Source organism: Urocampus carinirostris, chromosome 13 (assembly GCF_059441175.1).
Source record: "Urocampus carinirostris isolate Australia breed hairy pipefish chromosome 13, RoL_Ucar_1.0, whole genome shotgun sequence".
In the NCBI taxonomy this organism is placed as follows: Eukaryota; Metazoa; Chordata; class Actinopteri; order Syngnathiformes; family Syngnathidae; genus Urocampus; species Urocampus carinirostris.
Genome location: NC_142361.1, coordinates 8333690 through 8357398, shown reverse-complemented (window position 1 = coordinate 8357398; position 23709 = coordinate 8333690). Strand labels below are relative to the sequence as shown.

Sequence of the window (23709 nt, the reverse complement as noted above, 5' to 3'; positions counted from 1 at the left end):
TCATAATATTCTGTTTTTGGGTGTCTGTACAAGATAATGTAGGCTTTGTTTTTATTCAATTTTATAAAACACTGTTCTATAACAAAATCAAGGCTGTGTTTATTCCTATTACAAAATGTGCTGCTTGATGAAGATACTGCATTGACATTTAATTTACTGATGTTATCATGACCAGAACGGAAACAGGACCCAATTGCATAACGTTTTCAACAAGTTTTATTGAAAGAACGAGGAAGGGCTGCGACCACAATCCGGTGTTCGCTGGACGCGGGAAGCAAGTCGCACTCGGATTGTGATCCGAAAACGGAAGTGGATCTTCCGTAGCGAGCGATGGCGTGTCAGGGACGGCAAACAGGTCGATAGCTGGGACCGGGAGAGCAAAAACGTGGTCGGGGTCGGAAACGAGTCGTAAGCCAAGACGGGAGAGTAGACGTAATCGGGATCAAAAATTGGTCGTAAGCCGGGACGGGAGAGCAGACGTGGTCGGGATCAAAACAGGTCGGAGCCAGAGACAAACGGGAGCAAAACGGGACAAGTGGGAGTCAGGGTCAGAAAGAGGCTTGCCTTGTATAAACAGAGGTTTGCAGACGGGCTGACAACAGGGGATTGAAAGGACTGGGTTTAAATAGGGACAGGGAGCCAATCAGAACCCGCAACGGTTGGCACCAAATGAGCGAGCACAGGTGATTCACATCGGTAATCATGACAGCTGTGGATTTTAGAATTTGTTATCTTCCTGTGTAAGGATGAGTCACTAGCTAAATTAGATGTCTTGTGACTTAACTGATAATGGGATTTACTTTCACATTTAAAATGATCACTGATGCAGCGAAGAAAAATACTACAAAAATAGATTACAGAGATTATTACATTGAAATTGTGAGTAATTGGCATATCAAAATAACACGGTTTTACAGTTGGATTGGTGAGAATAACATTAATACAATTAAACGTAGAAAAATTGTCCTAATTTATGTGAAATTACTGTATTGTTATGCTAGTTTTGGGTGAGGTTGACTTCCTTATACAATTGGCAAAGAACTAAAAAATTAACAAATAGGGAAAAACATATCTTTAAATATATCAGTAATATAGAACCCTAGAATTTAATTAATCAATATGACACATAGTGCTTTGACATGAATGCATCAAAGGCACAGTGTGTATTATGTGGCGCCAGCTAGTGGAAAAAGAAAAAAATAATTAATTAAATAAAAAACAATATTTTCTTACCTAAGCAAAAATACATATAATATCATATTAATATACTTTTTTTAATACTAGTAGGCCGATAAATCTCTTACATAACACGAGCCTGAACTAGACGGAGCTGACATAAATGTCGCACATCTTGCTGCTACGGGTACACCCAAAAACCTCACAGAAGTCTGGGTAAAAGTCATAGAAAAGGATGGTACAGTATGGTCACTTTGAGTCGCTGTAGTTTGTATTCTTCCTTGTGCTTTTTAGCCCTTGTTTTGGGGTTCACCGTACAATATTGTGCCATCTAGAAGTTTAAATAATGCACTGTTTCTTTAATAAATTTGTGCCGGTAAGCCATACTCAGACAGTGTTTCCAGTTAATTATCATAATTTATTTTAATATATTTGTCAAGTTTTGGTTGTAGATGATGGACCCATGTGGGGGAGGCAGGAATCACAGGCTAGGTTCTTAAAAAGAGAACAGTATCTGCTAAAAGAAAATCAGGACCAAAGGACAAAGCAAACACGTAGGCACTAAACAACTAACAAAACGCCCAAACAAAAATTAGAAAAACCAAAGAACAAAAATGGAAATTGCAAGGAATAAAGTAACAAAGTGACAAAATCATCCACACAACAAACCAGAGGCAAAATCATTAGCATGGTGGTGGAAGTGAACATGATATTAGGAGAATGACAGAAAAACTCAAAGTGAACCAACAAAGTTCACTGAACAAAAAGTAGCATTAAAGGGTTCAGGGTAAGTGGGCACAAGTGTGTGATAATTGGACACACCTGTGCAGAGTTCAAAAAGCCAGGTGGGGCCCTCTGGTGGTTGGAGGTATGCCAGGAATAACAGTATTCCTTTTGTGCATTTTTTATTGAATACCACATCATTACAAATGAAAATGGCATGACACAGTCAAACAAGATAAACTTAATATCATGGAACAATACATGCTTCAGAATTACATCAAAAGTAAAGAATAAAATAAATAAACAAATGAAGAAACAACTAAATATATAAATAAATAAATAAATAAATAGGACATGTTTAATTCAGGCAGCACGGCGGCGCAGTGGTTAGCGCGTGTGCGGCACAGTTCTGAGGTCGTGGGAACCTCCTGCGTGGGTCCAAATCCAGCTCCCGGCCTTACTGTGCGGAGTTTGTATGTTCTCCCCGTGCTTGCGTGGGTTTCCTCCGGTTTCTCCCACATTCCAAAGACATGCATTTCAGGTGAATTGGCCGGTCCAAATTGTCCCTAGGTGTGACTGAGCGAGTGAGTTGTCTGTCCCCGTGTGCCCTGCGATTGGCTGGCAACCAGTTCAGGGTGTCCCCTGCCCACTGCCCGATGATTGCTGGGATGGGCTCCAGCACCCCTGCAACCCTACTGAGGATAAGCGGTGCAGCTGATGAGATGAGATGAGATGTTTAATTCAATACAACCGGGAGGGTTTGCAGTTTATTAGTAATATGCTAAGGTTTATTTCTAGATTGAAACACTGAAAAAGGATTCGGGCAAAATGAAATGATAAGAGCATAAAACCTTATTTACATTCACAGTTCATGAATCCCTTAACCACCAGGGTCATCGGGGCACCACTTCCTGTGGTGTATTTTGGGCATGTTCAGCCTGGCAGCACCCATCCCTTTCCAGGCTGTTTTTTTAGGGTAGGAGTTTTTTCCCCCACGTGAAATAGATAGTGCTGAATTCCATGGTTACGACTCAGATACAGCACCTTCATAATCTCGTTGCCATTGTTTTTCAATGTAAAGAGTCATCCCACTCTTCAGACCACGACATAGACGGCGTGTGACAATTATTTATGTATTTAAATGAATTAATAACTGGATGGATGATATATGACATGGTTTCTTCAAAAATAAATTAAATGATTCGAAATAAGTTACATAAATGATTTTATAAAATTGATCCATTAAAAATACATGAATAAATAATTCAATAAAATGGTTCAAATAAAAGTACATAAATACGTGAAAGCCTAAATAAATAGATGTGAAATAAAAACGTACTCACTGGGCAATTTAAGTATTACTGTTGATTAAAAGGGTAAGAGAGTATTTCTTTTACCCCTAGATGTAGCTCTGTGGTGAAGTGAAGTGTTAAAAAGCACAAGAAAGAATTCAAACTATGGAGACTCAAAGTGACCAAAATGTGTCATTTCACCTATAATTGTTCCGCCTTTTTGAGTGATTCGGGAGGCTGCAAAAGAAAAAAGGCAGACAACTAAGTCAGCTCCCTTAAATGAGGCTCACGTTATGTAAGATAAATAGAAATTTCTCGACCTGTTTATTTTTAGAAATATGACAGTTTGTGTATTTTTGTTTACTATTTAAATCAAGATTGTTTTTGTTTTGTTTAGTTACGTTTTTTTTTACCACAAGGAGGCACTAATTGTTACACAATGTACATTTTAAAAGTTTTTTTAACAATTGAATGTTGCATCATTCCAAACTAAATCGGCATTAAACAACAACGTGAATCCACCAAGTCTTAAGGGGATAGAATGTCCGGTAGAAATACAGAGAAGAAAAGAAAGTAAATAAATAACGTAAATAAAAGAAAGAAAAATAATTATTATGACAAGTTTCTTAAAGGCGGTGTCCGCTATTTTAAATTTTGCTGCTCTTTGCCACCATCTCCTGGCTGACAGCCATAAGGGCAGCCTCAGTCCACTCATTCTTGAAGTACTAATAATCTTTTTTCGTCTCTTTGGGGGTTTATGTGTGAGCTTTTTAAATGTATTTGAAACAGGCCTTCTCTTTTACCATTTTCAGGCTACGCTAACGAAAAAAATCCGGGAACGAGCTTGAAATCACCCTCCGCCCACCCCCATTCCCTGCTTCGGTCTGGGAACAGCAGTGCTAAAAGTAAGATAAAAGCAGATAGGCACTGTGGATTATTTTTATTTTAATAAAGACTTTTTGAACTCAGTTGGGCATTGTTAAGACATACTTAAAGGGACAGTGATGTGTAATATTTAGTGCCCTCTAGTGGTACAAAAAAACTTTCATTCAGTAAAAAAAATTTTTTTAATACTAGGCATAAATACACGAACAACCATACAGATAGTAATTTTTATAAGAAATAACACATGGGAAAATGTGTAATTTTTTTACATGGAGGAATTCATACCGAGTAATCACCGCCACACAGTTCTTAGGTCATAAGATCGAACCTTCCTGAGTCGAGTTTGCATGTTCTCCCCGTGCTTGTGTGGGTTTCTTCCAGGCACTCCGGTTTCCTCCTACATTCCAAAAACATGCATGTCAGGTTATTTGGCCGGTCCAAATTGTCCCTAGGTGAATGAGCGAGCGAAATGTCTGTCCCTATGTGCCCTGCGACTCGCTGGCAACCAGTTCCCCCTATCCCCTGCCCACTGTCCGAGGATAGCTGGGATGGGTTCCAGCACCCCCGTGACCCTACTGAGAATAAGCGGTGCAGATGATGAATGAAAGAATGAATGAATAATCACCGCCATGTCTTTCTGGTTGCGGCACAGTGATCATTTGGCACTGTTTTTTGTCCCCATTAGACAACAGTGACCTCTAGTGGTCAAATATTACACACTAAAAGGCTTTCATAGTGATAGTACTGTATAGTATAGTACTTTCAACTTTTTAAAGAGCTCAAACGACCTACTCCACCTTTAATAATATATACATCACAGGGACATTTGGAATGCTCATCGTACTTAAAGCTTCAACGAAAAATAATTGACAAATTCCGGTAGACCTGTTCGAATTTCAGATTTATATGTAAAAGCTAACGTAGTCATTATGTAGTAAGGTGCAACATTTTTATTGACAGTCACCTATGTTTGGGTCATACCGGCTTCCGTACTTGAGTGGCTACGATCTGGCGCAGCGGCTTAACAAGCAGATCTTTCTTGCTGTCAAGATGGCGACATCGGAGCCGGTAAGTGAAGCAAAATCCACCGGTTTGCCTTGCTAAAATGAAACAAAAACTAAAACCGCTACATCTTTTCTGCGTTTGAACATGTTGCATGCCTGGAGCACATCATTAAGGTGACATCCCAGAGACTTCTTTTGATTGGATTTAGGGGCGTCTTTTGGGGTGGGTATCTGTTAGCACCATTTAGCATCCAAGCCCTGGCTGAATTGGTCCGCTAGTCCACAGGGACCTCGCATCATTTGAACTCAGTTCAATGGCTCGTCGTCATAAACTAAGCGAATTTCGATGCTTCAAGTGTCACGAATGATATTCGGTCTGCGGTTTTAGTGAAGATGAAATGGGGTTGACATGAAAGTCGTCTCGAATTTTAAATACAATTTTACACGTGTTGTATAGAGTTAAGCTAGCCCCAGCACATAGCAAAGAGGGACCAAATATGCATCATCAATCATAGCTGAGATTTTAGCAAGGTAAGCTGTCATGCCTATGCGAACATCTTGTTCTTTATTTACCAGGTCTGTTTTTTTATGTCGCTATGTTAATGACGTTTATGGCAATGAGTCACTGCTTTCCTGTAAGAGCTTTGTTTTCGGTGTCTCTTTTTGTTCAAATTTAGTCTCTTAAGTTACCCGCCATGCACGCACATTTGAGGCTTTGAATGTTAATCAATATATTTGTTACGTTGAAAAGCGTAGTGACAATAACGTTGCACTATAATTTCTCTCGAAATGACATGGCAAACGATTGAATTTTATTTTCTTGTCATTGATATCAACGTTGTGAAATATTGCACAACACTTAGCCTGAGTTATAATATTGCAATGAAACAGAATAGAGCTTATATCTAATGTTTTCTGCAATAACATTAAGCAGCAGCAAAAATAAACCCCAAAATATGTTGCAGGACATGTTTTCTCGTTTTAGTGTGCTATTTTAGGGTGGTGATGGCCCTTGGGGAAGAAATTGTCCCTGAGCATGTTTGTCCTTGTTTTAAGGGCCTTGTAGCACCTACCAGAGGGCAGCAGGTCAATGCGGTGGTGGACAGGTCGGGAAAAGTCCTGTATAATGTTGATGGCTCTGCTGCGGTATCGCAAGCCGGCAATGTCCTCTAGACTGGGTAGAGAGCAGCTGGTGATCTTCTGTGCTGTTTTGATTACTCACTTTATGTTTTTCCTGCTACACCTAAATTTATGGCACTTTATATTTTGTGTTGTATGATAAGTTCAAATATAATATGATCTTTGGATAAAGAGGTAGGAAGAGTATCTTGCGTATTTGCAGGTGCATATCATTTACAGTATTTGTATTTATCTTTTGTTTATTATTTAAGGTAACTGACAAACACCTGTATTTTTTTAAATTTAATTGAATAAAAAGGTGGAAAGGAGAAATGTCTTTTTGAAATCATATTCCTTAAATTAATCGGGAAAAAAAAACCCAAATGATTTATTGATTCTGAAAATAAACGTTAGTTGCAGCCCTACGCGTATGTAAGCATAATGTTAAGCGTCTGTGCATGTCCTGCTTTAGCAACAAGGCTGAAATATGCGGTGTGTCTTGGGCAAGATCAGCTTGGTGGTGCCCATCCTTTCTCGGCCTTTTTGGGGTAGGGTTTAGCTCCCCCACATGAAACAAATAGTGCTGTTTTTTATGGTTGCCAGTAGCAGGAGAAGCCTCCCCAGCTAATTCGGATACAGCACCTTCATCATCAAGTCGCAGTTGTTTTTTATGTGTTAAGTTTCATCCCGCTCCTCAGTCTGGCCACAGCACTGACAGACGGCAGCATTAATCAATAATATTGATACTGTAGAAAAACGTTTTTGTTTTTTGTTTTGTTTTTTAAATAATGAGCATTACATTGAACAATAAGGCATTACACATCACTTGTGGCTTTAATATTGGTGCAAAACACCTTTTTGGTGATGCTGTTAAGTCTTTTGCCTTTATGTCATATTAAAGTGTCTTTGTCCTGTAATGATTTTTGCATTTCCTACTTTTTATCTTTTTTCAAATGATTTGTTTTTAAACAAATAAATAACTAGATGGGTTAGAAAATGAATTTGATCTTTCAAAATAAAATGATTTGAAATATATAAGTATATTTTATATATATATATATATATATATATATATATATATATATACATACACTCACACATACATAATTCAATAAAATTGTTTCATTAGAAATAAATAAATGCTTGCATAAAATATCTAGATAAATAGATGTGAAACAAAGGTGTACGCAGCGAGCGGCTGTCCGGACATTTGGAATACAGGCGTTGCCCTACTTCCAAACGAGATCGCTTCCGGACGATAGTAAGTTGAATTTGTTCGTAAGTTGCTTCAGTGCTATATTTCGTATGTTTAAGGTTTTTATAAGTAACCTGTATTGTTTCGTACTAAAAAAATAATCATGTAATAAAATAATAAGCTCAATAAAGTTAAGATTAACTTACTTTTGGAAGATGAGCTTCAAGAGTTAGGTGACTTCCTCCTACTTGGTGGAAAGTGGCCGAAAAAAAAACAATTGAACCATTTTCTCAACCGCATCAAGCTTTAGTCTTTACACCAACCATATTTAATGGATGCACGAGATATTAAACAATAAAAATGTCAAAGTTCTTAGCGCACTGGAGATACAGTACTCTATGTTTACACACAAACCAGGAAGAGGAAGCAGATTTCTTCTTCGGGGCGGATGCTGGGTGAGCTCTCACAGCGCCACACGCCAGTAGCGATGGAAAGAAGCACGACAGTACTGTCCTTTATTCGGAAAAAGGGGCACACAATACAATATCTAATTTACAGCAATGTCCGGATATTTTTTGACATCCCCCATAAAATGTTCATTTCTACCGTTTTTCGTAAGTCGAATGTTTGTAAGTAGGGGAGCGTCTGTTCTGCATCTGTATTTTTGGTAAATTACACCCCATCACCTGTAATGTATTTTCCCAAATAGATTTGATGGTAATCCCTCAAGTAACTTAATCACAATTCCCCATCTGACAATTTCAAAACATTGGTTTCCCCAAAAAGCAAGACAGCACAATAAGTTTCAAGTGTGCCTTACTTTGGAAATTGCAGATACGGAAGTCAGATTTTGAATTAATTTCAAACATTTGTTTACACAGGGAATATCAAATTAGAATAGCGTCTCATTCTTAATTGTGATCTGGTTACAGCGACCAGTGAACATCTATGTACAGTAAACAAGCATTACGATAAGGGTACTATAGAAACCAATAAACATGCATTTTTCTATGGCTACTATAGTGTACTACAAAAAGCCTACCTCTGTGCTAGTCGTGGTTGTGAATAGTATAGCGGTTAGCTACATGGTGTTGCTGTGTCGGTGACGTTCGCATGAATATGTCTTGTTAAACTCATTATTTTGACAGCCATCGCTTTTTTGTTTCAATCATGCCAATCAATATTTCCTAATAATCTCATTATACAGACTAGCAGCACTGAGAAGCATAGGAAAAAAGGAGTGTGTGTTCAGGTGAACGGGAGTCGGAATTGGGCAAAACACCGGTGTTGGTTGCTTGTGCATGTGCTTCGAAGCTCGTTGGCGATCTTTACTTAACATTTCAGTCAAGGGTGGTCACAAAGGGGGTGGAGAGAGAAAAAAGACAGTAATTGCTAAAGTGAAAAATATTCACAAATATGAAAAATGTGCACAAGAGCCCTAACTATCGCTCCAGTCTGTCAGGGCAAAGCTCTCGATTTACCTGTATCTATATTCCTACCTTCACTTATGATCGCAAACTGTGGGTCCTGACTTGTAGAACCTCACAACTCTGGTTACAAGGGTGGCTGGGTTTTCCCTTGGAGATAGGTTAAGAAGCTCGATCATCCAGGAAGGACTCTATGTAGAGCCAGACGTGGTGCCTCGGGCATCTGGAAAGCATGCCTCCAGGATACCTCCCTCAGGAGGTGTTACAGACATGTCTCACCGGCAGGCGGCCCCGGGGACCCAGGACATGCTGGAGAGATTACATCTCCAGGCTGGCCTGAGAACACCTTGGGATCCCGTCGGATGAGCTGAAGATGAAGGAAGGTCTCGGCTTTCCTGCTGAAATTTTTAGAGACTGCTCTGTTTAGCAATGATTCTAAGGTCAAAATATGCAGTACAATTATTGTCCTTGGTGCAAATTGACAATGCAACCATCCATCAAGATTGGAGAACATAAAATACTGACAAAGTTATAATGTTCAATCTTCAAGTCATGTCTGGTCCCACTGAACACCATTTTTATACTTTGCTTTGTTCTTGCTGGTTCTTAGAAAACCAATAATGAAAATACATTTTGATTTGGGTGAGTTTCAGCCAAACATATTACTAATCTACCATGAGAGAATTAAGGAGGGATTAGATAAAAATCATTGATACGCTTTAACTCCTGTCTTTTCTGCAGGCACCTGATACAGAAGAGCCCCAACCCGACAGCCAAGTCGCAAACCAGGAACATTACATCAAACATCCATTGCAAAACAGGTGAAAGTAAAACGGTGTGATTGTATGTCTTAAAAACTTCCATAAAAATGTTTATATAAAATATTTTTTCCAAAGACTGATTATGAGATGCACACTTGGTCGAGTGTTAATGTGTTAAATGCTTGTTTGAATTTTAATATTACAACTTTATTCCCTTCAAACGGTTGGGGGTAGAAAATGCCCTGTGTACTCAAGATTCTGAACAATTTTACTTTAACTATGACAAACGCCCAATTTTAGAATTTATTGCGGGGATTCTTAGTTTTTGTCTTCAATATAAAAAAATGTACACACACACACATATGTATACTCACCAGCCACTTTATTAGGTACACCATGCTAGTTACGGGTTGGATCCCCTTTTGCCTTCAAAACGGCTTCAATTCCTCAAGGCATACATTTAACAAGGTGCTGGAAGCGGTCCTCAGAGAGTTTGATTCATTTCGGCATGATGGTATCACACAGTTGCCGCAGATTTGTCGGCTGCACATCCATGATGCAAAGTTGTCGTTTCCCCATGTCCCAAAGATGCTCCACAGGATCGAGTTCTGGTGAATATGCAGGCCATAACTTGTATAGCTGTTGAGACTGATGGTTCTATAGGCGGAGCATAGTTGAAGGTTTCCTTTCTTTTGTAGCATAATTACTAGTGATTTTGTCCATGCATATGGCCACTGTCCTGTTTGCCAGATATTTCTGCAATTTTTGAAAAATGTCTATAGTTTGCCCACCACCATTTCGTACGGCTTCTGATGGGATGTTGTTGATTCCTGAATAGGGTGGTCCTTATTTTTCGACTTTTAAAATTTCATGCTCTGACCCCTTGAATATGTTCCAATATATACAAAACGTAATTAGGCAAAGTTTCATCAAAATCAAAGGATATTTAGAGGTCGCTCAAGGCCTCTGAAATTTTGGTATGAAAAATAAGGATTTTTCGCACATTATATCAGACCTAGTGTACAAAGTTACTTGTAACTTTTCTTGTGTTACAATTATAAGCAATGGACTGAAATTGGATGTTCTAAAACGCCGTACACATAGGGTTAAGATTTCCGTTTTTTCTCGAAAATTGCCAAAATTTTATCATTTTGGGAAATTTCAAAGTCGTTGAGCTACCTCTAAATATTATCCAAATTGTTCAAAATTGCACACAGTGTGTTTTTATCGATATAAGAACATATGCGGGGGGTCAGAGCCCAATATTTAAAAAAAAAAAATTTCGACCCCTATTAAGGACCACCCTATTCCTGAAGACTTGCTGTTCTTCTGTGAATCAATTGCTGCCTCTTCTCTGAGGTAGGGAGGTCATCACTTTTCCCTGAGCCAAAATTCTCAAGGACCTCAGGGTCTCCCTGTCAGGTGGTTGTAGAGTTTGGAGCAGCGTGTGTGCATATACATGGGAGAGGGTCCAGCTGAATCTAAATTTACAAAGTATATTTAAATTGGGAGTTCATAATTATTATTTCACCATTTAAATTGAACTGACGTTTATCTTTTTACAACCTTCTGTTTGTGTGTCTGCAGATCACTTAAATCCAGTATTCTGTGGATCTTGAAAGATCAGTGAAAATACTTTCTAGAAACACAACAAGAAATGTTAAGGCAAAACTGCAGACTAACTTTAAATAATGGGACAATTCAATCGTCTAAAAATATATGAATAATAGTCATGATCAAAGTTGTTCTGTGTGTGAACTTTGCGATGGAATGAACTTTTTGCATGCTTGATACAATTCTTGTTCTGTTAAAGTAGCTTCTAAAGCAGAAGTATCTAATATCATGCCCACAGGAACTGGGTAGTCCCCTAAGACCACTTTTGTTGCTCGCAGACTGGTTCTGAAAATATATTAAAGGTCATTGCCATCTTCTAGGATATTTGATTTCCAACCAGCATCTTGCTCTTCCAGCCTCTGGTGATTACAACAGTGTAATAACATTATATTGAAATTGTAATAACGTCATTTTCAAAATGCATAACAAACTGTCCTTTTTTCTAACTAGTTACAAAAAGAAGCTCTAGTCTCCCAAAAAGGTTTGAGACCTCTGTTCTCGAATATTGCACTTAGGCAGAGTGTAAACAAACTGACATATGCCCATTGGTGTTTAGAGCTTGGGCACAGGCTTGGTGGGTGGCTGATCAGGATGAGGACTGGTTCTGAAAATATATTATAGGTCATTGCGATCCTCTAGAATATTTGATTTCTAATCGGCATGATGTTTAGTGGTTGACTGAGGCTCTGCCAGCCTCTGGTGATTACAACAGTGTAATAACATTATATTGAAATTTTAATAACATGTCATTTTCATAATGCATAGCAAACTGTCCTTTTTGCTAACTAGTTACAAAAAGTAGCTCTAGAATTAAAAAAAGTTTGGAGACCTCTGTTCTTGAACATTGCACTTAGGCAGAGTGTAAACAGACATACTGCCCATTGGTGTTTAGAGCTTGGGCGCAGGCTTGGTGTGGGGCTGGTCAGGATGAATGTTGGCAAAGGGAGTCACAGAGTTCAGTCAGTGGCCCCACATGGCCCCTTGCTGGCCCCACCCACTATCCAAACAAATGAAAGAATCACCTCAGTGGCCATAAACAAAGGCTGCACTTGTGCTGCACTTTTCACTCTTCCCCGGCATTCATAAGCTTTCTAGCAGCATTGTCGTCTTCTGTTTATCAGTCTGTTGCTCATGAGGCTTAGAAACAACACTGACAAATGACAAATGCCGCTTTCATAGTGAGACTATAAGAAAGTTTGCACACCCATTAGACACGTCATGAAATCATTTAAAAGTTATTTGCCACAACCCCGTGAAAGGTGACTCTTTGTTGTTGTTTCCTTTCTCCCAGATGGGCCTTGTGGTATTACAAAAATGACAAGAGCAAAACCTGGACAGAGAACTTGCTTCTTATTTCCAAATTCGACACAGTGGAGGACTTTTGGGCGTGAGTATTCTTGTCTTTTGCACACAAATCACCATTTCAGTCACTGTTCTCCCTGGAATTCCGTGCTTCGCTGTTCCAACTGTAACGCATTCAACTGTGTTTTTAAGGAAGTTTTGTCACTTGTCACCTGCAAATGGTCGACCCTCAGTGTTATACGAGTGTGATATGCAAGTTAGCTGGTCTAAATATTTGGTTGTCCAAAAAAAGTAGCAACACCAACATGTTTACATCCCTTGTGCTCCCAGGTACTTCAAAATTGATAACTGATTTGCTCAACAGATCATAACTGGAAGACACCACACATGTGACACTCACTGGGTCACGCCTTTTAAAGATGTGTTATTTGGGGGTAGAGTGCTTGTATGTTTAAAATAAGCAATGCTATGATCAAATTAGGAATTATTGCTTTCTTAGCCTTTTACTTTCATTTTTTTAGGTTGTATAACCACATACAGCAACCCAGCAAGCTTGCCTTTGGTTGTGATTATTGCTTGTTCAAGGTATTTTCTTTCCTTATTATCTCTTATGAACAAGCCCCTAACTACTATGCTTGTGACATTGGTGATGAAATGTATGTCCTACTTTCCAGGATGGCATCAAGCCAATGTGGGAGGATGACCGCAACAAACTGGGAGGGCGCTGGCTAATGACCCTCAATAAACTGCAGCGCCATCACGATCTTGATCGATACTGGATGGAGACGGTGAATGCGTGCACAGAATTTCTAACTTTTACCTAGAAAACCACTGTGAATACATGTCAAAGTGTACAGTTTGCCCTTCTTATAGTTTTAACAGCATTACCATATTTTCAGCACTATAAGTTGCACTGGTGCACAAATGGTGTGATAAGCCCTAATGCCTTTTCTGATGCCATTTGTACCACTGGAGGTCAGTGATAAACTATGTGCTCTCACTGCCACTACTTAATATGGTAACACGTACCAGTGTTTCTGTTAAAACTTGATATTGTATTAAGGTAAAGATAAGAACACACTCTAAATCGTAGATTAGGTTTTTGATGGCCCTTCCATATGATGCGCATCCCACCTGAGTTTTCCCCTAGATCTGCTGCCAAGATTGGCTCAGAGAGGAATCACACCCACCGAATGGCTACTGGCTCATTTATTGAAAACACAGGCGTAAAAAAACACATCAGATTGGCTTAAAAGTGGTCACATGAATACATGAAACAAATCTGATTATGTTTAAATGAAGCGAATAATGCTGGTCACTCAATGGCGTGCGAGCATAATAAATGAGCATTAAGAAACGTGACATTTTGTAACACAAAAAGGAGTAGAAAAAGGGAGGCAAGCTTGTGACCAGATTTCTTGTGAAGGACATCTTGATTAATAGTTTGCGGGCCCCAAGAGGATACAATTGTTGCAAGAATACAAACTGTTTGCACCTGGATATGATCTGGCTTTGTTAAGGTACTTTTGAGGATAAAAAAAAAAAACAAAAACACATACATACTATAGTCAAACTATAATTTCCCATACAGTTTCCTATAGAATTTCGTTAGACCCTGTTGGATGGAGAGTCTAGGAAGGTCCGGGGTGTATGCCTGAGTGGGCACATAAATTTGTCCCTGTATTCAGCCTGGCAGGCAGGATGCACCAGCAAGCCAGGTAGCTCAAAGTTTGTCTGGCCGTCACAAACCAGGCATAAACTTAAAACATGGTCAGGGCTGCACTGAATACATATAAAAGCGATGTTTTGAGGAAATGTATAGCACAAATGCACATGGCATTTGGGATATTTTGTACATTGGGAAACATTAAGTTATTTTGATTATTTTCACATTCATATTTTTTAAAAATGTTATTATATTTTCTAATCATACACATTTACAAGACTATGGCGGGACCAATATAGGAATAGCATATAAGGCGCACCAGGTTATAAGGCGCACTTAAACTTTTCTGGCTAAGTCAATGTTTTTAGATGCTTCTTATAGTCCGGAAAATATGGTAATTTCCTGATGATTTGTTGATTTAATATATGAACGATTGGCTTATTGATTAGCTTTTTTTCTTGATAGATGCAAATTAATTAATGATTAAAAACAAAAAAAAGTATGTGTTTCAGTTGGGTAACTGGCAAGTCAAAGTGTCTGTGTACTTGCTGATGTTTGTGTCATATGTTTGACGGTCTGCCCGTTTCACAGCTCCTATGTTTGGTGGGTGAATCATTTGATGAGGCTAGCGATGACATTTGTGGCGCCGTGGTCAACTTCAGACATAAAGCGGATAAAATCGCCATTTGGACCAGCAACTGCCAGAACAGGGACGCCATTATGACGATAGGGTGAGTTCTTTTTATTATATATGTGTGTGTGTATAAATATATATATATATATATATATATATATATATATATATATATATATATATATATATATGTATATATATATATGTATATTTAATGTATATAAAATCTTTCATGTAAGTGACACAAATATCTCGATCATGGTTGTATACAGACACTTCCCTACTTAGGAAAATTCAACTTTCGAAAAACAGTAGATACGAACATTTTTTTCGGGATTTTGAAAATATCCGTAACGTGCTTTAAGTTAGATTTTGTATTGTGTGTACCTTTTTCCGATTAGAGGATATTTCTGTAGTGAATCTTTCTGCCACTGCCGGCGTGTGGCGCTGTGAGAGGTCACCCAGCATCCATCCGGAAGTGAAAAAATACGCTTCCTCTTACTAGTTCGTGTGTAATTATTCTATACTCCAGCGCGCTCAGAACTTTAAAGAAAGGAAAATAGTTTTTTAAAAACAAGCAAATTAATTGATTCTTTTTTGGGGGGTTTTCTCAACTAAATAATCGTTCAATGTATTTCATCAACAGGTCTTGTTCTGATCAAATGTCTGAATTTCTGTTCCTGTCTTTATCATTCTCTGCGCCATGCACTATGCCCCAAGTTTTGCCTTTCAGATATTGCAGTCACAAAACAGACAGGCCAAGTCTGTTCAGCAGATAAAATGTTATATCACAGTGCGTTCTGTTTGTATTCAAATTGCTTATAATGTTATATCACAGTGCGTTCTGTTTGGATTCAAATTACCTAGTTACACTCTCTTTTTCATAGGAGTGTAATACTGCATAGCATTTGCATGAGTCTTTGTATTTTGGTTTTATTTTTGTCTGGCTTTGTCACTCGGAACCTGCCAATCGCTTAACTTCTTCTGGCAATTATGTGTAGCAATGAAAAAAAAAAACGTGCTGACGGGGACCAGCTGAATCTGGTGGTGAGCAGTCTGAAGCAGTCTCTTATGGTAGCGTCTTGCTCGTAACTTTGATATTACCCTGTATGTCTGGTAAGATTTTTGCGCAAACAACATCTCTGATCTCAAATTTGTCCAAGCAGCTCATATGTAGCGGTATGACTGTAGTTGTGTAGTTGCATGGGTTTGAAGAAGCTTTTCTCAATAGTTACAACTTAGGCCAGTTCCTAAGCCTTGTAGATAATTTGGCATAGTTATCCTAACATTCTTATCTTATTTTTCTTTTAAATCGGTAAGTTATTACATGTTCATTATGAAGTACCATGTCAATTATCGTTGTAAATAATGTTCACTATGTTGTTATCAATGATGATAAAGACAATTCCAATTCAATAACGCCAAAGTCACATTTTAGCACCCCAAAAATCTGAACTGAGTTGAATTCTTAAAAGTATGTCACACCCGCAAAGCAATTGGTAGATCCGACGGAGCACTAAGCCATGGCCACCATATTTACTGTATCCATGTATAACATGTGGAGCAAATAGGGCTGCCAAAACAACAGGGAGCGACTCTTTAGTCGCTGTTCCTGATAGCATAGCCGTAGCATTTCTTCCTTATTATGCAAACCTATCTCAAAATACAGTAGAAAAGGGTCTATATTGTCATATACAGCAGGGGTCGGCAACCTGTAGCACGCGAAGGGTTAACCGGTGGCACGCGAGCACACGGCAAAATAATGACTAGTTTTTAAAAATGCGCATTTTTACCAGAAATTTAGACATTTTCAGTTGCGCGGCGTGTTGTTTAGAGGCTTTACAATAGTGCCCCTCCTCTGCTCCGTGTGCGAGTGTGTGTCTGCACAGCGACTCGCAGAAGAGGAGAAATCAGTGTTTTGATCCAGCCCCGGAAACATCGGCGCGCAATAAATGAATGAATAATGACAGCTCCTTTAGTGAAAAAATTTCGTTCTTTGACTGACGACTGGGGGCTTGTGCAAAAAATTACTGTGCTGTTTGTGCATTACGCCTGGAGAGCGTTGTACCTCACACATCAAGTGTTAAATGTCATGACGAGACGAAACATTAATTCAAGGCGGACACATTAAAACGCGCTGTGTCCTGGTACAGCAAACAAACACAGATCCTAAAAACCTTTGTCACTGCTAAAAACACCACCACTGAAGCAAGTTATCACATTGCTCACTGCATACATAGCAAAGGACGGAAAAACATTTATATCTGAGACCAAATCAGCTGTTATTTCTGTTGCACTTATTTTCAAGTAGCTTTCTGCCTTGTTGCTGTTATTTCAAGTTTTGATATTTTCTGCAATAAGATTTCATTGATGAATGGTATAGTAGCTGTCCATATCACTTGTTTTTGATAGTAGTTCATTGTTGATGAAAAATGGTTGATTCAGGTTGATTCATGTGGTAAAAAGTTGAAGTCATGGATGTCTAGAGGCCTCTCCACATGTTGCTCACATTAATTTTTTAGTTTAAAGATGAACAAGAATAGTGGAAGATTAATTGGTCAGTTATACTATTTCAATGTATATCCATGTTGTATATTTGGACTGGTGTAAAATTACAGCTCTGTCGGATATAAAAAAGAATGTTGTGCCAGTCAATGATCTTGGTGTGGTACACTGATTTATTAGGAAATGTAAAAGTGGCACTCCACACCGAAAAGGTTGCTGACCCCTGATATACAGAGTTGTATTCATGGCATCAGTGTCCAAAGATACTTCTGATCAACGTTACAAGTGCCCCAAACGCATCGTCAAACCATTTTTGATACTAAACACTTTACTTACAAATGTTTTAGGTTCAAAGCTACTCCCAGAACAAAATTAATTCGTAATTACAGGTACCACTGCAGAAGCGTGTGAATCACATGTTATACAAAGATGGAAGACCTTAATCTGCAGCCACTTGCTGTCGTCTTCGACGCGTTCTGATTGGCTTAGAACAAGCCCTGTCGGATCTATTTAATTTTTGTGACTTTCAAACCTTTATTTAGGCCAGACATTTAATTTGAACCAGGGGACTCCAACTTGCAGCCTGTGGGCCGTTTGCGGTTTCCAGGATGATAGTTTGAGGCCCCCGCTTTAATATGAAGGCTTAGAACATTTTCACTGATAGATTATTTATTGTCATATGAATGCTTATTTTTTTGGTTTTTATATCTTGTTAAGTGTAGAAAATTTACTTAATTACTTATAATCTTTATTGTTGTCGTATTTATTAATTACCATCTTATTTATTTCCGTACTAATTCTAATACTGTTTACTTTATTTTAACAACTCATTTTGTGTAGGAAGAAAATACAATGATCCCTCGCTATAACGCGGTTGACTTTTCAGTTTCGCTAGTTCATGGATTTGCATCCTGCATTCTGATTGGCTGAACAGTCCCAAAGATAGTAGTTATTGATCATTTTTACTGTACATAATAGTTACAATATAAATAACTTTGAATACTGTAAAAATGTTTTGTTCCATGATTTTGCATTGCCGAGTATATAATTGTATAGCGATTGTAAAAAAAAAAAAAAGGTTTTTACTTTACAGATTATTTCTATCTCAGGTTAATTTTGGATCCCAACCCTTGAGATAAACAAAGGATCACTGTATTTGAGAACCGGGGAATGATTTTATCAGAGATTTTTTCTGGGAAAACCCATTTTGGCCCCACCTCTATCAACCCCCAAGAAAATGGAGTTTGAGACTGATTTAAACTGTGATTAAAAAGAAAAATAAGCACAAAATGTCAGCGTCAACCTATCTTTTTGTTCTATGTCCCTGGCAGGCAAACCTACAAGGAAATTCTGAGTATCCCCAGCAAAGCCATGTTGAGCTACCAGTCACATGACGACACATCCAGCAAGAGTGGCTCTACCACTAAGAACATGTACTCTGTCTGAGGTCCTAACAGGTCAACTGCCTGCGTTTACATTTCAACATTTGCAAGCCCAAATCATCATCATTTCAGTAAGATTTTGAGTTGGAGACAAGTCTCATAATGTTTTTTTTGAATTTCATTTCACTCGTGTAGAAGAAAAACACTGTAGCCGTGGTCCATTTCAGAATGATAAATATTGTCGCATTTTGTTGAGGCAAGCATGCAGCTGCGGTAGAAGTTTAAACCCATTTTAATCAAGTGTTACTCAATGAGCTGACACGCTACCTTGAAATATTTTGGTTTATTAAAAAAAAGACACAAAAGCCAACAAAAAAAAAACTTGTAGCCAAGCTCCTTACTAGTGGTTTGGATTTTTAAGGCCACTTATCGTTTCAGCCATGCTGGAATTTTGGAGTATTTCTTGTGTTCTATGTTGTTCTGTTTTCCACCTTTTGACCTCAGTACATTTATTTATAATGAATGCCTTGCAGTTGAGGTCATCTTATTTTTTATTTTTTTTGTTAAGGATAATAATGTGAACTACTGCATTCTTATGACATTTTTTACAATGCACATTATGATACTGACCCATTTTTTTGCGTGTGATTTTCACTGTTCTCTTGCTAACTAATTGTAGATAATGAATCACTCCCTTTTTCTTTTTATTGATGCAACTTGAAGAGCTAATACTCATTGTGGAATGTTTTTTTTTTTTTTTTGCAAAGTGTATCTCTGTTTCCCAAGGATGTATATGAATCACCTTATTTCAAGTAAAGGTTAAATGCTTTGCATTAATGCATATGCTGGCCCCTGTTGTCTTTGTAATGCCGCCAGATGTCTAGAAGTTATTAGCTCAGTCATTCTTTTCATAAAAGACTTTTAGACAGGCTTTGTACGGGTGCTTGAAATCCTTGAAAATGCTCTAATTTTAATGCTGTGTTTTCAAGGTTTGAAAAATCCTTGAATCTTACGTGAAGTGCTTAAAAATGCCTTAAATGTCTGCCATGTTTCGTATGTTTGTTGGGCTAAGGTTAGGGAGCTACGGTTTTGGGCTTCAAATAAGGGTTTTAAACGTATTTTGTGGTTCCAAAATAGGATTGGAGCTAGGGTTAAAAATAAAGGTTTAGGCTTCCTATTAGGGTATTAAACTTAATTCAAGGTTCTAAATAGGGTTGGTACTAGGGTTTACAGCTAGAGTTAGGTCAAGGTTTTAGGGTAAGGAACTAGGGGTTGAGCTCAATTTTTAGGGTTCTAAACTGGATGTAGGGTTCCAAAATGGGTTTAGAGCTAGAGTTGCTATGTGAAACGGGTTTAGGGCTTACAGCTAGGGTTAGATGTAGAGTTAGGGTTTTGGCTGCAATTTAGGGTTTTAAACCGATTTTAGGTTGGGGTTTAAGGTTTAGGCTCTTGTTATTTTGATCGGCACTGGAATTCTTCTTTTAACAGTACTGGAAACTGATGGGAAATTGGCTTTGTAAGTCCTTTAAAAGTGCTTGAATTTGGCCATGTAAAAGGTGTATAAACCCTGTTTAGAAGTCTAAAAAGGTGTTAGGGAGCACCGTTGTGTAAATTAGATTCAAAATGGGAGCATTCTGTTTCCTGAACAAATGCAAGTCAATTTCTTGGAAAAGAACCAATCAATCTGAAATGATTGAATAAAAGAGTAAAAATTAATGGGGTTCCTGATTTTCCTAAAGTAGATTTCCCAACCACCAGGCCGCAAACAGATTCCGGGCCATGGATCGTTTGGACAAAATAAGGCAAAATAAATGCCATTATTTTTTTGTTCCTTAATGTGTTACCAACATTGATAGGTTTCAGATTGAACTTTAACTGGTGCAGTTGCCGGTTGGGTGTCGCAACTGTCCCTTAGGAAAACAAGATTCCTGCCCACCGAAAATACAGCGAAGGATGACTCAAACCAAACCTCTGCTCTTATACCCGATCAAGGTAGAGATTGGTCAACTGCTGCCCACTATGTCATGTTACAAAGATGGTAAACAAAGTGGCTGCCATCGAAAAACAGAGTTGGGGGATGCATGGACCCCTATCTCAACATCACGACACAACCAACACACTTTTCACTAGCTTTGATCCATTTGGTGGGTTATTATTAGCAATTAATTGTCACGCAAAGCGGTGTTTGGCGTGAAGTGCTTGAAAATGCTTGAAATTGTTGACACTGCCAAGATTTTTGGCAGTCTGACTCAATAGACAACGCAATAAATGAAGATTTTTTTTTTTTTTTTAAATTGCCCGTAAATGACGCCTACACGCCTGCTGTGGTGGTTTGGCTTTATGGCGTTATGTGAAGAGTCACTGCCCACGACTGATGGCACCCAAGAAGACAGTTCTATTTAGAAAAACGGCTTACTGAGAAGAACCAACTGTTTCGGCTACCAAGCCGTTCCTCAGATTTTTTTTAATTTTTTATGATATATTATCAAGACATTATGCACCAAAATATTTAATAATTAGTCATTTCATGCTTTGCAGGGAATACCTGAAAAACCCATGAAATAAAATTAAAATATTCACAGATTTACAACAAAGATTGTAAAATGCAATAATTTTAGATTTCCAGGCACTGAACAGATTTCAAGTCTTAACAGCACTAAATCCCTGCAAAACAACATAAAACATGAAAATATTAACTTTAGTGCATTAAATTAATGATAAAATGCAACACAAATTAACTACAATTCTGTTTTGACCAATTTGACTCAGAAACTTTTAAAAACATGCAAAAATAATTAAAATAAAACGTCAAAAGAGATCGGCAGTCTCTAAGATTGAGAGATTGAATGCACTCTGCATTTTTCTGCTATTTATACATACAGTACTTTATTTTTTTTTGTCTTCCGTACTGAATTTCAATTATCTCCCAACAGCTATCGGGCAAAGCCGCGCCTGCTTTGTTAATCAGACGGACAGAATTCACGTCAATACTTAAAAACGCATTGACGCAAAAATATCATGGATAATAGATGGGAAAAGTTTGAAATAGCAAACAGTATGTGGTAGCGGACAGATAGCGACTTTAGTCATCAAAGTCAACAAAATAAAACATTCTTTTGGTCGGCGCTGGATTTCTTTCTTTGAACGTACTGGAAAAATTGAAAAATTCGCCTTGAAATGTGCTTGAATTCGGCCATGAAAAAGGTTTTCGAACCCTCACATAAGTTGTGTTTATAGATCTCCGGGTACTAGTATAGACAAGTTCACAGAATGGACTGCAGGCATGTTAAAAAAAAAGGTTACAAAAATGTCTATTTGGGGGGGGCTATAATATTTACATACTGTATTCACCCTAAACGAGCATAAATGTATTGATGATTTTGTGAATTCAATGCGTAGTGTAGGTCCCTACAATTACCAATTACTTGACCCAGTAGAGTAACATCCCATTGTGCCACTCTGAGAGACAACAGATTCACCAATGTGATAGAAAACAAGACAAGTGGGTTATTGATTACTGGCCATCTTCCAGTATTCACAGTGTATAACATTAATTTTAGAAGAGATATAAGGGAGCATAAACAGCACAGCCTTCAAGTCAACCCTTTCAAACGCACTAATCCACTTTTTACTGTGGCTTGCAAAACTATTTGGCCCCCTTGAACTTTGTGACCTTTTGCCACATTTCAGACTTCATCAAGATATAAAACTATTTTCTTGTGAAGAATCAACGATAAGTGGGACACAATCATGAGGTGGAACACACTTGGATATTTTAAACTTTTTTCTAACAAATAAAAAACGAAAAAGTGGGTTTGCAAAATTATTCAGCCCCATTGAGTTAATGTTTTGTAGCGCCACCTTTTGCTGGGATTGCAGCTGCAAGTCGCTCTGGGTATGTCTCACACATCGAGAAACTGATATTTTGCCCATTCCTCCTTGCGAAACAGCTCAAGCTCAGTGAGGTTGGATGGAAAGTGTTTGTAAACAGCAGTTTTCAGTTCATTCCACAGATTATCAATTGGATTGAGGTCTGGACTTTGACTTATCCATTCTAACACCTTGATATATTTTTGGTGAACCATTACATTGTAGCTTTTGCTTTGTTTTGGATCATTGTTTTGTTGGAAGACACATCTCCGTCCCAGTCTCAGGTCTTTTGCGGACTCCATCGGGTTTTCTTCAAAAATGATCCTGTATTTGGCTCCATCCATCTTCGCATCAATTTTAACCATCTTCCCTGTCCCTGCTGAAATAAAGCAGGCCCAAACCATGATGCTGCCACCACCATGTTTGACTGTGGGGATTGTGTGTTGAGGGTGATGAGCTGTGCTGCTTTTACCCCAAACATAACTTTTTGCATTGCTGCCAAAAAGTTCGATTTTTGTCTCATCTGACCTGAGCACCTTCTTCCACATGTTTGGTGTGCCTCCCAGGTGGCTTGTGGCAAACTTTAAACAACACTTTTTATGGATACATTTAGAAATGGCTTCCTTCCTTGTCGCTCTTCCATTAAGGCCAGATTTGTGCAGTATACGACTGATTGTTGTCCTATGGACAGATTTTCCCACCTCAGCTGTAGACCTCTGCAATTCATCCAGAGTGATCATGGGCCTCTTCTCTGACCAGTTTTCTCCTTGTATAAGCTAAAAGTTTAGGGGGGCGGCTCGATCTTGGTAGATTTGCAGTGGTCTGATACTCCATTTCAATATTTTTGCTTGCCCAGAGACTTGCACACAGAGTTGATTACACACAGGTGGATTCAATTTATCATCGTTAGTCATTTAGATCAACGTTGAATCATTCAGGGATCCTCACTGAACTTATGGACAGAGTTTGCTGCAATAAAAATAAAGGGGCTGAATAATTTTGCACACCCACTTTTTCCCTTTTTATTTGGTAAAAAAGTTTAAAATATAAACTAAAGTGTGTTCCACTTCATGATTGTGTCCCACTTATTATTGATTCTTCACAAGAAATTAGTTTTATATCTTGATGTTTGAAGTCTGAAATGTGGCAAAAGG

General features: G+C 38.3%; 1 protein-coding gene and 1 long non-coding RNA gene across 2 annotated transcripts; one reads left to right on the top strand and one right to left on the bottom strand.

The window, feature by feature from the left end:
• Window positions 1-2068: 2068 nt before the first annotated feature.
• On the bottom strand, window positions 2069-5614 carry LOC148353659 (uncharacterized). The gene is made up of 3 exons (XR_015852561.1): window positions 5058-5614; window positions 4362-4473; window positions 2069-3428 (listed from the first exon to the last, which is right to left on the bottom strand). It is a non-coding gene; the product is annotated as an uncharacterized LOC148353659 (long non-coding RNA).
• eif4e1c (eukaryotic translation initiation factor 4E family member 1c) lies at window positions 5071-19526 on the top strand. Its single transcript, XM_088351903.1, has 7 exons — window positions 5071-5144; window positions 9563-9642; window positions 12488-12583; window positions 13020-13083; window positions 13173-13286; window positions 14756-14895; window positions 18635-19526. Exons 1-7 carry the CDS (start codon window positions 5127-5129, stop codon window positions 18747-18749), a joined length of 627 nt encoding a protein of 208 aa, XP_088208029.1. The 5' UTR covers window positions 5071-5126; the 3' UTR covers window positions 18750-19526.
• The last annotated feature ends 4183 nt before the right edge of the window (window positions 19527-23709 follow it).

What these genes read in the sequence shown, in the direction of transcription:
- eif4e1c (XM_088351903.1), top strand. An exon ending in ACAGTGGAGGACTTTTGGGC is followed by an intron (nt 12,584 to 13,019) that starts GTGAGTATTCTT and finishes TCATTTTTTTAG; the next exon opens with GTTGTATAACCACATACAGC. An exon ending in GTGATTATTGCTTGTTCAAG is followed by an intron (nt 13,084 to 13,172) that starts GTATTTTCTTTC and finishes CCTACTTTCCAG; the next exon opens with GATGGCATCAAGCCAATGTG.